The sequence below is a fragment of the Octopus sinensis genome, linkage group LG3 (assembly GCF_006345805.1).
Source record: "Octopus sinensis linkage group LG3, ASM634580v1, whole genome shotgun sequence".
In the NCBI taxonomy this organism is placed as follows: Eukaryota; Metazoa; Mollusca; class Cephalopoda; order Octopoda; family Octopodidae; genus Octopus; species Octopus sinensis.
In genome coordinates, this window is record NC_042999.1 from 56,683,096 (window position 1) to 56,700,595 (window position 17,500).

Below are 17,500 nucleotides of genomic sequence, written 5' to 3' on the forward strand. Positions count from 1 at the left end.
AAGGAATTGTCAAGAAATTGCGCTACTGATTTTGAACCATTTGCACACTGTTAACAAATCTTGACAAATATTTTCCATCGATATCTGTTGACCAGTATGACTGGATTAGAAACCCATTTGTGAAATTTGTGTCATTTGAAGAACAGTTCCCATTAACAGAAGAAGAACTTGCCAGTGCTTTAAATGATAGAACATTAAAGTTGAAGCATTCTGAGCTTAACCTGAATGCATTTTGGTTGCTGGTTGAAAAGGAATAGCCTGCAGTTGTTCAGAAAGCGCTGCGACTTCTTGTGCAGTTTTCAACCTCCTACTTGTGTGAATTTGGATTTTCAGCCCTGACAACCATCAGGCGCAAGAAGCGAGCACAATTGCTGTCTGTGGAAGATGAACTTCGTGTGTGTCTATCAAAAACACGACCCAATCTTAAAGAGTTGTGCAAGAAACACCAGGCTCAAGTTTCTCATTGAATTTTTGATGAGAATAAATGTAATTTATTCAAACTAAAGTTTTTTTAAATACATGTTTTAATAATAACTGTAGATGCAAGAATAAAATTGCATATGTACGTGACAATTTTTTTACAGTTTGTGTTTTTATTGTAAATAAATATGAACAGGAGTATTTTCATTTCATTAATTAAATGCTGTTTTTTGCATAAGACAATTAAATTATTGCACAGGGGTTCCTCGAGCCAGTGGAATGTTTCCTTGGGGTTCCGCTCCAGCAAAAAGGTTGAAAAGCACTGACGTATATATATATATGTATATGTGAGCACAGGACGTATCAAAACGTGTACAACAAAAAATACGTAGTACGGGTACATGGAATATGAACTATTTTTCCAACGACGAAAGACACAAATGGAAAACAAGACAAACAACATAAAGAATGACCCTTCATCAGTTGTCGGCTGCTTGCAATTCTCTGGATATAATACACATATGTATGTATATATATATCATAGCTGCACCCTCGTTACGCGAGAAAAGCCATTGCCAAGAAGACTTATTGAAATGATTCATGGTTGTTGCCATGTGATGCCCTTATATGACTTTTAAGCCTAGCCAAACTTTTACACATTTTATTACATACTGCACAACTGTGCTGGCTGGCAGGAGAAACAGGTGCTACCATATGCACTCTCTTAACGTATCTTTTCAGACCTCTATCAGAGAGGCACACCCTCCCCATATTTTACACATGGTCTGTTGTGAATTTTAATAGCCACATCACTGTTTATCATGCGCCGATTTCTGTAAGATTTTTGATGGCTCACAAGTCCTGCACGATTCAAACATCTCCCACAAACCACTCACACAAATAACAACACTCTCACTTTCCACAGATTCCCTCCTTCTAAGCCCCCTTCTAATTCTCTCATACTTCACTCTCTCCCTCTCAAACCTTGAACAACCACTATGCACTATCTTCCTCCATCCATCGCGGTCTTGTGCCTCCCTCTCCCAACCACCAACTGCAAATCCTGTCTGTATTCGAACATTTTAAAGGCAATCCTTAAATCTTGGTTTAGGCTTATGCACTGATCTCCTGCCATCTTCCAGCTCACCGTACAACAGCTGCTTGGACTGTCACTCATCAGTCATCCTTACCGAATGTCCCCCCACCCCATCCCAAACGTGTTTGCAAAATCATTGACTCTATACTTCTACTGCCACTCCTCTCAAGCACCTCCACATTACTAATGGCCATTTTCCAATTTATCCATCAAATTTTTCTCAGACAATATTGATGGTATCGTTCCAGTTGCCTTACATGCCTACGGTAAACAGTCTATATCGCACTCCCATATAGCAAAGATGGCAGGAAGCACGTGTTATATACCTTAACTTTGTGAAGATATATTATGTTGTCTCTGTTATGTAATCATCACAACAAACATGAACAATCAACGTTGCCCATTGTCTCCCTTGATACAAGGACATTCAGTAAATTTCCCGCCACAACAAATACCTTGTACAACAACGCGCAGTCTAATAAAGTATCTCGTATCGTTAACACGCTTTTTCAGTCTCTCTCATTTTCTTAATCTTTCATACTAAGTACTCACTACTTCCTTTAATACTCAATACATTATATATATATAACAACAACATGGTGTCAGAATACTAAAAGAACCCAAAATACAGAAACCAAAGTTGAAATCATACTTCAAAGACGAAATGGAAAATTTACCGCATCCAAAAGACCTAGACTTTAATCAGGAAAACCTAGCCGCAGCATGGAAAAAGTGGAAAAAAGAATTCAATCTCTTTTTGATAGCAACAGAAAGTGACATGAAGCCAGACAAAGTAAAAACTTCAATGTTTTTAACTTGCATCGGTTCCAAAGGCCGAGACATCCATTCCACTCTGGATTTCGATTCACCCGACGAAGAAATGAACCTTCAAACAGTAATCGAAAAATTCGATGCATATTGTGAACCCAGGAAAAACATAACTTTCCTGAGACACAAATTCTTCACATGTGGACAAGCAGAACATCAAAAATTCGATGAGTACGTGGTAGAGTTGCGCCAAAAAGCACAACAGTGCGAATTCGGCAACCTCACAGACAGTCTCACCAGAGATATTCTGATATGTGGAATCAGAGACATGAGATTAAGAGAAAGATTATTGAGAGAACCAAATTTAGACTTACAAAAAACAATTCAAGCAGGTCAGAGTGCAGAGCAAACACGACTCCAATCAAGGATGCTAAATGCCACATCCGAAACAAGAGATAACGAAATCTCGAGGGTATATAGTCAACACGACAGAAAAGGCGCCCAAACTCAAATAACTCGCCATATGCAATCCAGACATCAAAACGAACAAGGCGGAAGTGACAGAAAGCCCGCGAAGTTTCAAGCGCCAAGTCAACACTACGTCAATAACTGTCACTATTGTGGTTATAATCACAAAAGAAATAAATGCCCAGCATTTCACAAGACATGTGAAAAATGCAAGAAAAAAGGACACTATGCAAAAATGTGCAAATCAAGAAAATTTGTACATAAAGTAGAGATACATACCGACGATGAATCAGATGACGATACACATGCACTCGAAATGATCACTGCAAATAATTCCCGCGTGCACAAAATCGAAAAGTTCAAGACTCCAAAAGACATTTGGACTGTCGAACTAAAAGTGAACAACTCGAATGTAACATTCAAAATTGATATTGGAGCAGACGTAACCGTACTGCCATTCAGAGAATATAGAAATATAATTCCAAAACCACAACTGCAAAAAACCTCAACTCGATTATCAGCTTACAATAAACACAGCTATAAAAGTGCTAGGAAAATGCACAGCAGTCATTAAATACAAAGAATTATCAAAACAAATAAAATTCATTGTTGCAAAAACAAACTCGCACGCAGTTATAGATGCAAAGACAGCTAAAGATCTGAACCTAATTCAGAGAATTTCAAAAATAAACTCGTCGAACACAAACGACATAATAGAAAAATATGAAGACTGTTTCGGAGAAATCGGCACTTTGTCAATAACACATCATATCACAGTGGATCCACAAATAACTCCTGTAATTCATCCACCAAGATCGGTTCCTTTTTCTATAAAAGAAAAACTCAACAAAGAATTAAAAAGAATGACAGAATTAGGTATCATAAAACCTGTTAGTGAACCTACAGACTGGGTAAATACCCTAGTCATCGTTGAAAAAGCCAACGGAAAACTCCGACTCTGTTTAGACCCCAAGAATCTAAACAAAGCCATAAAAAGGCAACATTTCAAACTCCCTACAGCGGAGGACATTTTTGCACAAATGCATTACCCTAAATATTTTTCGAAACTCGATGCATCTAATGAATACTGGCAAATTCCAGTTGACGAAGAAAGCTCCCATCTGTTAACGTTCAACACACCTTTTGGAAGGTATCGCTTCACAGCGCCAGTGAAGTTTTCCAAAAAGAAATTGCAGAAATAATAGAGGGCATAGAAGGAGCAAGAAATTCACAGGATGACACCATAATCTGGTCCAGCACTTTAGAAGAACACACAAATAGACTACAACAAGTTTTCGATCGAATCCGAAAGCACGGATTAAAGTTAAATAAATCAAAGTGTATCTTCTATGAATCACGTACCTTGGGCATCTATTAACCAGCGAAGGGATAAAACAAGATCCAACCAAAGTACAAGCAATCATTCACATGCCACTGCCAACAAGTAAAAAAGAATTACAAAGATTCCTAGGTATGACAAATTACCTATGTAAATTTTTATCTAATTACTCCGAAGTTACAGCACCATTACGCCAGCTTCTACAGAGTGACACGTTATGGTCATTCGACAAACCACAAATCGAAGCAATAAAAAAGCTAAAAGAAATGATTACCAGAAAACCAGTGCTACAATTTTATAATCCAGATCTACCAATAAAAATAACTACAGATGCTAGTAAGCATGGGCTCGGAGCGATACTTGAGCAGAAACACAACGAAAGATGGCTACCTGTTTCGTTTGCATCTCGTGCAACAACTCAAGCAGAACAAAACTACTGTCCGATAGAGAGCGAAGCTCTCAGTATAGTTTTCGCATGCAAGAAATTTCATCAGTTTATATTCGGAACTCATTTCAGAATCGAAAATGACCATAAACCGTTGAAGCAAATATGCCCCCACTAAATGCCCCCCCCCCCCAGAATCCAAAGATTTCTACTAACATTACAAAGATATGATTTTGACCTAAACCACATACCTGGTAAAGAATCAATTGTTGCAGATACCCTATCACGTGCATACCTTGAGCAAAATACTCCAGAAGTATCAGACGAAGATATGAAATCGCACATACATGCAGTAATAAAAAATTACCCCATAACCGACACTAAATTAAACGAGTATAAAGAAGCCACTGCAGACGACCCGTCACTACAGACACTCATCACATATACAAGAACAGAATGGCCCCCAAAAGACAAAATACCAATAAACATCAAACCATTCGTCTCCGTTCGTGATGAAATATCAATCGTCAATGGTCTCGTTCTAAAAGGTTCAAGAATAATTGTACCTAAGTCATTACGTAGAGAAGCTTTACAGGAAATACATACCGGACACATGGGTATCGAAAAATGCATAGAGAGAGCGAAGGAATGCATATACTGGCCTGGCATTAACGCTCAGATCAAAGACATGATTAACACATGCTCATACTGCATCGACTACAAAAACCAACAAGCAGCCGAACCACTAATAAATCATGAAATACCTACTACACCATGGACCAAAGTGGGTACAGACGTATTTCACCTGTCTGGAAATTCGTATGTCACAATTATTGATTATACAACAAGATTTTTTGATCTACTCGAAATAAATGATTGCCAGTCAAAAACCGTAATCAAAAAATTAAAAGAAACTTTTGCTAAATTCGGAATTCCGCAAACAGTTGTAAGTGACAATGGTCCAGAATTCAATTCGGCTGAACTAAAAAAAATTGCAAAAAATTGGCATTTTCATCACACGAAGACAAGCCCGCATTATCATCAAGCGAATGGCATGGTTGAGAGAAATGTACAGACAATAAAAAAGACATTAAAAAAAGGCATTCAAAAGTGGCGAAGAACCTCAGTTAGCGCTCTTAGCATTACGCACGTCTAAATTACAAAATGGTGCACCATCCCCTGCAAATCAAATAATGAATAGAACATTGCGAACAAATCTCCCAAACTTACTACACGACAAAATTGGTATCAGGCCTCACGAAAAGAAGAAATCAAACATTACAACAGAACTCCCAGAGTTAAAACCACACGACACGGTTAGAATTAAGTTTAACAACAATTGATTTAGAAGGGGCAAAATAATTAAAAAACTAGAGCAACCTCGTTCATACTTAGTAATAACAGAGGAAGGTAATACAGTCAAACGAAATAGACAACATATTCTTAAAACAAACGAACACGTTCGCATAACAGAAGAATTAGATTATGAAAATATATTTCCAAAGTCAACAAACACGCATGAAAAAACAAAAACAGCACAACTACAGAATTCAACACTACAAAATAATAAAACCACAAAAAGTGGACGACGAATAATTCTTCCCTGTAGATACAGATGATAATAAAAAAATAAAAAAAATAAAAAAAGGGAAGATGTTATGTAATCATCAAAACAAACATGAACAATCATTGTCTCCCTTGATACAAGGACATTCAGTAAATTTCCCGCCACAACAAATACCTTGTACAACAACGCGCAGTCTAATAAAGTATCTCGTATCGTTAACACGTTTTTTCAGTCTCTCTCATTTTCTTAATCTTTCATACTAAGTACTCACTACTTCCTTTAATACTCAATCCATTATATATATATATAACAACAGTCTCCACAGACATCTATTAAGCCTACCAAAAGCACTACGGGCCCTGCTGATTCTATGTGAAATTTCACCATCAAGACCAGCAGTGCTCAAGGTATTTCCTAAATAAATAAATCTAGGCACAGTCTCCAGTCTTTGACCACAGTTATAAAAGGTTCCACATACATCTTGGAGGGAGCGGTTTGGTACGTTATAACAGATTTTTTTTTAGATTGATTGTTAGATCCAATGTTGCACATACTGCATGGATCGTATTCAGCATGTGCTGCATATCTTTCTGGGAGTGTGCCAAAGGTCACAATCATCTGTATACAGGAACTCAACAAGGGCAAACGAAAAAATTTTCTAATGCCAAATATGCCGAAATTAGACACCCTGTCCATAACCATATGATTTTTTACAATACGCATGCTACTCAAAAAAAGATCGACAGAAATCTCTAAAAAATTCCATTATTACCATATCGGACCGATTTCAATGCTGGCCATTGATAAATCTTTTTTTCGAAAAAAAAATTTATCCTACATTAAATCTATATATATATATATATATATATATATATATATATATATATATATATATATATATATATATATAATCATTTACGCATACATACACACACGGTTGCATACACACAAACATACACGCACATGCATACATACTTACACAACATTGGTAAATAAAATACATATGTGCAGGTGTTTTTGTGTGTATCAGTCTGTACATAATATATTCGTTGGTTTTGTCTAAGAATACGTGACGATGATAATATATTTAATACTTATTTCGCAGTTTGGTAAAAATGATGTCTAATGCTTACCATACACATATGGAAAATAATAACACTAGCTTAAATATTAATATCGTAAGAAGACTGGTGTCAAACAAACAACTAGTCGGACGTTCATCAGAAATGTTAGTAGCTTATTTCTATGGAAGACCATAATAGTTATTTCTGAAGATGCAAACTAACCTATTACAACGTGATTGATTGATTGATTGATTGATTCTAGTTTCAGCTTATGAGCTGTGGCCATGCTGGGGCACCGCCATTTGGTGTTGCTATTTGGTTTCACTTCATGAAGGCTTTCTAGCAACTGCTATTTGGTGCATGAGAGAGTTCGATGCAGCTGCCCTCATCTGCCCCTCCTGCCGTGAAGTTGGTTCATCTGGGACACCTGACAGGAAGAGATCCAGCTTCATTTTAAAGACATCTGTATCCACCCCATGCAGGTCTCTCAGGTTCTTCGGGAGGATATTGAAGAGCTGTGGGCTTCGGAAGCCCAGGCTATCACAGAATCTTGTCCTACATCTTGATGGCAAGTTTGGAGTCCTAGGCACCACGCAGTGTACGCTGCTTTACTAAATAATAATATTAATAATAATAATAATAATAATAATAATAATAATAATAATAATAATAATAATAAAAAGAACCTGGAACTATTTGTGACCAGCAGCTCAGATATAAGAGTTCGTAATTAGACCAATAACTTCTAAAGCCATTATTGTATTAAAAAAAAATTAAGAAACAAACATCAAAATACTGTAAACTCCGTTGAAAGGAAAAACTTTTGAGGAAAAGGTAACCAAATAGGAATATTTACTCAAAACTATAAAAACTTTAGCACACACACACATACACACATGCCCACATACGCACATACACACATGTCCACCTACGCACATACACACATACGTACATACACATATAAACACATATACACATACGCACACATACAGACACACACACATATATACACACATACGCACATACACGCATACGCACATACACACATATACATATACACACATACGTACACACATACATACACACACGCACATACGCACACACACACACGCACACTCGGATGCACAAAGACACACACACGCACACACACACACACACACACACAAATACACACACTCAAAATAATCTAATTAAATACTGAAGTGAAAAATATCTTATAAACGTAAACAGCCGATTGCGGTATTGCGCTAAACGCCACCTAGTGTACATCGCATTCAATTTGATATTTATTTCGTCGTTTGGTAAAAATGATATCTAATGCTATCATACACATATAAAGAGGAGAATTTCGCCACTAGTCGTCAATGCAAGTTAATCAGTTCTGAGATCCGATTAATTACTAAAAAAGAAAGAAAAAAACCATAAGCAATATTACAGTAATACGAGTTTAATTCGTTCAATGACCAAATCAACTTTCCCTATTGAAATTAACTAAAATATAATTAATCCGTCCCCACCCCCGCCCCACGACCATTCAAAAAAAATTTCCAAAACAGAAAAATTGTATTACTGAGATGTACTTGCATAACAAGTGACCTGATCTGAGATCGTGTGCTGAAACAAAAATCAACTGCAGCGTGGAATGTGTTTATAAGCCATTTAAAAACACAGAAAAACCGCTAGATTCACTTCAACATTAAAATTTAATTTGTCAAAATATTTTCCTAGCTTTGAGACCGCGACCTATTCACTGACAAAATTCCGTGCTGTAGTTATAAAGAAAATGACAATTATAAAAAAGAGGATGCAAAAGAAATATGTAAACTGTTTTTTTTTTAACTGAATTACCTTCAAGATGGGACGATTTGTGTGTTCGTACTGCGGGTTTCCGCTCGTACTTCAAGACAAAAATTTGCACGAGTCTCGGTTCGCCCAGCAAATTACTGGTACTGCGAGATTCTACTGTAGTTTCAAAATGTGGCACGATGCCAGTAATTTTGGAGGAGGTGGAAATCGATTACATCGACTCCAATGATCAAGTGCTTCTTATTTTATTGACTCCGAGAGGATGAAAGGTAAAGTCAACCTTTGCGGAATTTGAACTCAAAATGTAAAGACGGACGAAATGCCGCAAAGCATTTTGTCCGGCGTGCTAATGATTCTACCGATCTGCTGTCTTAAAATCATAACCAATATCGATTGCAAAATTAAAAAGTTGTCTAAGCAGAAGCAACAACAACAAAGATATTTGCTCCTGTTACAACGACTGTAGGGAGGTGCAATGACTCAGTGGTTAGAGCAGCGGACTCGCGGTCGTAGGATCACGGTTTCGATTCTCAGACTCGGCGTTGTGAGTGTTTATAGAGCGAAAACACCTAAAGCTCCACGAGGCTCCAACAGGGGGTAGTAGCGACCCCTGCTGTACTCTTTCACCACAACTTCCCCTCATTCATTCTGCGTGCATCTGTTGTACCTGTATTTCAAAAGGGCCAGCCTTGTCACAATCTGTGTCACGCTGAATCTCCGCAAGGTCTGCGTTAAGGCTACACATGTCTGTGGAGTGCTCAGCCACTTGCACGTTAATTTCATGAGCAGGCTGTTCCGTTGATCGGATCAACTGGGACCCTCGTCGTCGTAACCGACGGAGTGCCACGATGACGACAACGTGTATAAAAGAGATCCAGTTTACTCAGTTCAATATTATGACAAATCAAATGAATCAGTTTTAGACAACAGAACCCATATTCGATGAACTGAGCCGTCTAGACATACATACATACATACATACATACATACATACATACATACATACATACATACATACATACACACATACACACATACATAGATACATACACACACACACACACACACATATATATATATATACATATATACATATTCAGGATTAAATGAAAAGAAGGCACCAAACGGAAAATCTGACATACCTATATATGTGACCGCGTGTGTACCGTTGGCGTTTTTTCCCTCCGTCTTCCCTTCTCTGGATCTTTCCTTTTCCTATGTTTCTGACGAAGAGCTCCGCTCGAAACGTTAAACCTCCTTCTTCCCTTCATTCCTGAGCGTCCAATAATAGTATATTTGTTCCACGTCCTCGCGTTGTTGTGTTTTCTCTTTGTGTTTCCATGTTTGGATTAACTATATATATATATATATATATATATATATATATATATATATATATATATATATATATATATATATATATATGTATATATATATAAAATTTTTAAAAAAAACGTGTTGTAAATAAACAAACATGTACTAAATACACAGGTGGACAGAAAACGCAGAAGGTCGCCAACTCCTCATCATTTAGCGGCCAGAGAGTCAGACGCAATTTCGGTCATTATCATACATATATATATATATATATATCAGGTCATCCCTTAAGTGCTGTCCGATTTTACCTTTTTTAAAATTGAATGAAATTTAATCGTATTTTAGAATGTCTAATGGAATTTAAAATTATTTTTATGCATTTGTGTACATTTAAACTAATTAAATATGATTTTACAGAATAATAAAATTAAAATTTCTTTGATTAAAACCCTTTCTAACATAGAAGTATCCAAAGAGCATTTAAGGCACATAATGCTTTGAGTACAAAAATGGAAACTCTGCAGCCGAAGCGACTCGAAACATACACTCAGTTTATGGGAAAGAATGCTTGAATGAATGATCATGCAGAAGATGGTTTGCAAAATTCAAAAGTGGAGATTTCAGCCTTGAAGATGAAGATCGAACAGGACGTCCAGTTGAGTTTGATGATAAGCTCCTTGAGGCATTACTTGAAGAAAATCCTGCACCATTAGTTGAAGAATTGGCAATAAAGCTTAGTTCAAACCATACAACTGTTCATCTTCATCTTCAACAACTTGGAAGGGTTCCAAAACTTGGAAAATGGGTGCATCATGAATTGTCCGAAAGTAACCGCAAATCCCGAGTTGACATCTGCTCTTCTCTCCATTCTCGCGAACTCATTTTACCCTTTTGGATAGACTTGTAACTGGTGACGAAAAATGGATCTTCTATCGAAATGTTAAACGTCGTAAACAGTGGCTTAGTAAAAGGGTAAAAGCTCAACCACCACCAAGAAGAGAACTCATGGAAAAAAGGTTCTCCTTTCTATCTGGTGGGAATGCAAAGGAGTAATTCACTTTGAGTTGTTACCACCTAATACAACAATCAATGCTCAAGTCAACTGTCAGCAATTTGAGCGTTTGAACCAAGCTTTGAAGAAAAAAAGACCCGCTTAAGTGAATTGAAAAGGAGTGATGTTTCATCGGGACAATGCGCAATCTCACAGTGCAAAGATCACATCACAGAAGATCGAAGAGCTTGGTTGGGAAAAATTTCTCATCCACCTTATTCTCCCGACCTTGCGCCTTCAGACTACCATTTGTTTTGTAGTCTACAGAATCATTTTGGGGACATAACCTTCGCAAGCCAGGAGGAGGTCGAAACTGAAATTTGAGAGTTCTTCGCTTTGAAACCAAGAGTTTTACATTGATGGGATTAAAAAGTTTGTAAATAGATGGAAGGAAGTCATAGATAATCAGGGAAATACATTGATGATTAAATTTCAATTAAATATGACATTTGATCACTTGTTTTCTTTATTCAAAATTCGGACAGAACTTATGGGATGACCTGATATGTATGTATGTATGTATGTATGTATGTATGTATGTATGTATGTATGTATGCATAGGCGTGGCTGTGTGGTAAGAATCTTCTTTCCCAACCACATGGTTCTGGGTTCAGTCTCACCTTGGGCAAGTGTTTTCTATCATAGCCCGAGCCGACCAAAACCTTGTTAGTGGATTTGGTAGACGTGTGTGTGTGTGTGTGTGTGTGTGTGTGTGTGTGTGTGTGTGTGTGTGTGTGTGTGTGTGCGTGCGTGTGTGTGTACGTATATATATATATATATACGTGTGTACATGTGTGTGTGCATGTATGTGTGCATATGCGTATGATACCAAATGATACACAGAATGAATAAACACACAAACTTATGAATATATACACAAACTTGTGTATAAACATATACACAAATTTATAAATATACAATCCAATGAATGCAGAACAGTATGTAAAAATAAAAGAAAAACATATGAAACTCCGCAACCCGGCGCACACATATATGCAAATACGAACCACTAAGTGCGCACTTTAAATATGCATTGAATATGCATAATGCAGATATGGTTATGTGTGTGTATGCACATATCTCTCTATATATAAACGGCAAAATGTCTGTGTGTGTGTCCTTATTATAAATCTACAATTTTTCAGTTAGAGGGCTCGCACTTTCTATGGTCATTCAAAACCGTCCAAGGGTGGTCGTGCACATCTTTACATATCCCCAGTCACCCCGCAAAGCCATTAAAAAATCAATAGAAGTTACTCTTTTGTGAATTTTTCTATCCAAAACCCAATTAAAATGCCCGAAACTTGATACGCCAATTGAATGCCAGCTAGCTGTATGTGATTGGTCGGAGATTTGGACAGTACTCGCGTGTATGTGCGCACGCATGCAGCTGTATATGCATGCACTAGCAGCATGACCCGGCGTTGCCGGGTCATAGTGCTAGTTTATTTATAAAATTCAAACCCAAAGTTAATATTTATAAAATTCAGACTTAATACAATGTAGGTAGGGGGCTGTTCCTCTTTAAGATGCATAGTTATTTGTTTATTCCAAAATCTCGTGCGATCTCACGTGATTTTATTGTGTTTTTATCCAAGACTGAGTTGAACATCAACGTTCATTGTGACGGACTTGAATAACTGTTGAGAGCTCTCTCTCCCAACATGTAACCAATGGTAGTTTCGTTATCTCACGAATAAAGAATATTTATTCACCCACCAATGCGGTGTTCAGCACTCATCTTCGTCGTTCGATATGTAAGTGTGGGGGTGTGTGCGTGCGTGTGTGAGTGAGTGGTGTGCGTACGTGCGTGTGTGTGTGTGTGTGTGTGTGTGCGCGCGTTTGTGTCTGTGCGCGCGCATGTGTGTGTGTGTGTGTGTGTGTGGTGTTTGCGTGCGTGTCTGCTTGCCTCTATGTATGTGTGAGTGTGGTATGTGTGTGTGTGCCTGTGTGCGTGTGCATGTATGTATTTGTTTCTTTGTATCTGCGTTTGTCCCCCACCATCGTTTGACAACCGGTATTGGTGTGTTCACATTCCTGTAACTAAGCCGTTCGACAAAAAATCGATAAAATAAGTACCTTTCTAAAAAAAAAAGTAAGTACTAGGGTCAATTAGGTCGACTAAAAATTCTTCAAGGCGGTACCCCAGCATGGCCGCAGTCTAATGACTGAAGCGAGTAAAAGATAAATAATATGTGTGTGCGTGTATGTGTATGTGTATGTGTGTACGCATATATATTATATATAAACACACACATAAACATACATGTATCTTTCAATTTCTTTATATATCAGTGTGTGTGTATATGTGTGTGTGTGTGTGTGTGTGTGTGTGTATGGTATGTGTGTGTGTGTTTATACATATGTAGAGAGATATGAACACAGTCACACACAAATACACAAAGATGTGAGCGTTATATTCGTTGGTTTTGTCTAAGAATACGTGACGAAGATAATCTATTGAATACTTATTTCGTCGTTTCGTAAAAATGATGTCTAATGCTTACCATACACATATGGAAAATAATAATACTAGCTTAAATATTAATGTCGTAAGAAGACTGGTGTCAAACAAACAACTAGTCGGACGTTCATCAGAAATGTCAGTAACTTATTTCTATGGAAGACTATAATAGTTTATTTCAGAAGACGCCCAATAACGTCTAGATCAGTGTTTCCCAACCTTTTTTCCCGGCGCCCCACTTTTTCATAGCAAAAGTTTTTACGCCCCACCTTTTCCCATGTCCACTCACATTTACAAGTACATGTGGGCCTACTTACAATTGAAAAAAAATCTAAAATTAAAAAATTGTATTCAAAATACAAAAAAATAGTTTGAGAATTGAAACAACAGGCACTGAAAGTGCATAACACCCAATAAATCGATAAAATTATTACGATTTCTCATGTTTTTAAAAAATGTCAATTTATAAAGAATAAAGAAACACGTTTTTTCAGTTCAATTATTTGACGGTCAGCTCGACTAATTTAGTGAGAACCCTGTGCCTGATGCATACAGCACAAGTTTTTAATTTGAGGAGACAACTTTGTTAATTTCAGTCGTAAATCGCCACGTTTTGTAATCTCAAGCCGGTTTCTCTTGGCTTCGAGCAAATTATCAACTGCACTAAAACCACATTCGACCAAATAAGACGAAGGGAAAGGAATCAGTAGCTCTCTCGCTGATGTAGAAATTTTAGGATATTTTCTTTCAACCTCGTCATATAGCCACATCTTTGTACCTTTCAATTTAAACAAAGTCTTCACTGATTCATCATGTTGTAATTCTGATAACTCTTCTTGGTATTGGATTGTAGCATCAGAAACGTTAATCAGAAGCGGTTGAGTTAACCAAGAAGGAAAATTCATTGCCTTTAAATCGCAAAATCTGTCATTGAAATCCTTTATCAAGATATTTAAATGATCAATAATTACAATGCCAGCATCATTCGTTATTTCACATTTACTCAACCAGTAAAGTTCACTGAAATTTCTTTTGGAAAATTTCTTTTTCCATAATTCGAGAGCTGTAATAAATCCAAAAATCTTTGCTTTTGCATCAATAAGTGTCATGTTTGCACCTTGAAGTTGTTTATTCAAGTTTCCAAGTTTCTCAAATATGTCTGTCAAATAACTGACAAATGCTTTTCCATCCGTTGTTGACAGCAATTTCATTTCACATTTATCACTAAGAAAGTCGTTAATCTGATCAAATAATTCCATGAACCTCTTTAAGCAGTTTCCACTTGATAGCCATCTTACTTCTGTATCAAGCAATAATCGAACATGTTCGGCACTTTGATTTATACAAAACTGCTTAAAAAGACGTTCAGATTTAGAATTTCTTTTAATGCTGTTGACACACTTGATCACACTTTGAAGAATCTTGTTAAGAACAGGGGACAATTTCTTGGCAACCAAGTTTTCTCGGTGTATTACACAATGGACAGTCAACATGTTTGGATTTTCATCCTTCATCATTTTTAAGCATCCCGTATTCTTGCCCATCATGGCAGGTGCACCGTCTGCCGCACATGCCAGTAAGTTTTCCTTTGGTATTTTGTTTGCATCCAAATAATGTTTGATTTTGATGCAAATATCATTTGCAGTTGTGGTGGTTTCAAACGATTCGCAGAACAGCATCTCTTCCTGAAACTCCTCGTGGTCAATATACCTCACATAAGTCAATAACAGAGCCTCACTGTCCCGGATTGTGGATTCGTCCATTTGTAATGAAAACTTACGCAATTTTAATTTCTCAATGAGCTGGCTTTCAACATCTTGTCCCATTTCATCTATTCTGTTCGAGACAGTGTTATTACTGAGTGGCATAGTCCTGATATCTCCATCATCTTTTTGTAATACAGTTTTTAAGAATATTGAGATAGCAGGTTTAGTCAGTTGCTCTCCAATAGTGTGATTCTTTCCATGTTTTGCTATAAGCAAGGATATTTCGTAGCTGGCTCTAGATGAAGAAAAAACTAGACTCTAGATGAAGAAAAAACATTTATACAACAATTCACAGACAATCGAAAATCAAAAATATCGGCAATGCATCAAGATTTCCTCCCCTTATCACCCCGCCCAACCACTTACACATATTCATATATACAGACATAGTTATAGTTATATAAATGTATAGATAGATAGATAGATAGATAGATAGATAGATAGATAGATAGATAGATAGATAGATGGATAGATAGATAGATAGATAGATAGATAGATAGATAGATAGATAGATAGATAGATAGATAGATATACATGAAAACAAATAAAATAACAACATGTGTACAGACATTTTAATGTGTGTGCGTGTGTGTGTATGTGTGTGTGTGTACATACATACATACACACATGCACACACATACATACATACATACATACATACATACATACATAACATACATACATACATACATACATACATACATACAATGTTAGCATTGCAAAGCTGAAGATCAGTGAAAAAGGGAATACCTACGCTGAACTATTGAGAAATCTGCAGTTACTCTATCCAGATTACAAGTTCAGGTTTATACCCGTAATTATTGGGGCCCTGGGATATGTGACACTGCATAACTATCAATCTTAAGAAATTTGGCTTCTCAAAACCAAAAAGGAGAAAGCTAATTCAAAGACTATAAATCCAATCCTTCATTGGAACTGTAAAGCTTTCCAGACGTCTATCATTTAAATATATATGAGCATGTCTAGATATGCAACTATATGCATGAGAATACATAGATAAAACAAAACATACAAATCTACATACATACATACATACATACATACATACATACATACATACATACATACATACATACATACCCTTTTGTTGATGTTGAAATTCTAATGAATCTGGGTTAGAAACCGGCTCTTTCTCTATTGAAAAGAAATCTTGAAAAAAAAAATGAATAATGGCATACAAGCACATGTTAATTGTTGTTTGTATGGCTATTATGGCAATTCTTTTCACAAACTGGATCTCGAAGCACTGATAAAGCTCTTTCAAAGGTTGCTTTGGCACATTTTTCTAAACCAAATTTCATATTTATTTCTTTGGTAAATCCATGTACTGTCCGTAGTAGTGTTTCCAGCTGTTTATCATTTGTAGCGTATAGTTTTAGGTCATCCATATATAAGAGGTGGTTGATTGTTTTGCTGTAACATTTGTATCCGCATCCAGTTCTCTTTAGCATGTCAAATAAAGGTGTCAGTGCCAAGCAGAAAAGGAGTGGAGAGAGCGTGTCTCCCTGGAATATTCCTCTTCTAATAGGGATGGCTTTGGTTTTTATGAGTCCTATTATTGTTGTTGTTGTTGTTAAGGCGGCGAGCTGGCAGAACCGTTAGCACGCTGGACGAAATGCTTAGCGGTATTTCACTCGTTGCTACGTTCTGAGTTCAAATTCTGCCGATGTTATCCTTTCGAGGTTGATAAATTAAATCCTGATGTGTAGTGGGGTTGATGTAATCGACATTTCAGACCTTGTGCCTAGAGTAGAAAGGATTATTATTATTATTATTATTATTATTATTGAGTGAGAGAGCAGTGCATGCCATCAAAGTGACACTGGGGTAAAATATACAAAGCCCAATATACCCATCATGACTACCCGTCTGATAAGGGTACACCAGGCACATGCATCACAACCATATGTGCGCGACATGGTGATCTCATATCAAGATAAACAGCACATGACCTTGCAGGTGGGGCTC

At 36.9% G+C, this 17,500-nt stretch overlaps 1 protein-coding gene across 1 annotated transcript in view; it reads right to left on the minus strand.

Annotated features, from left to right (window-relative positions):
• LOC115209458 (SCAN domain-containing protein 3-like) overlaps window positions 1-17,500 on the minus strand; it is a 41,638-nt gene that overhangs the window by 21,121 nt on the left and 3,017 nt on the right. Inside the window, exons 2-3 of the mRNA XM_029777884.1 lie at window positions 14,299-15,769; window positions 14,063-14,076 (exon numbers count right to left, since the gene is read on the minus strand). Of these exons, the coding sequence (XP_029633744.1) occupies window positions 14,063-14,076; window positions 14,299-15,769 (1,485 nt within the window). The remainder of the gene's footprint in view (window positions 1-14,062; window positions 14,077-14,298; window positions 15,770-17,500) is intronic.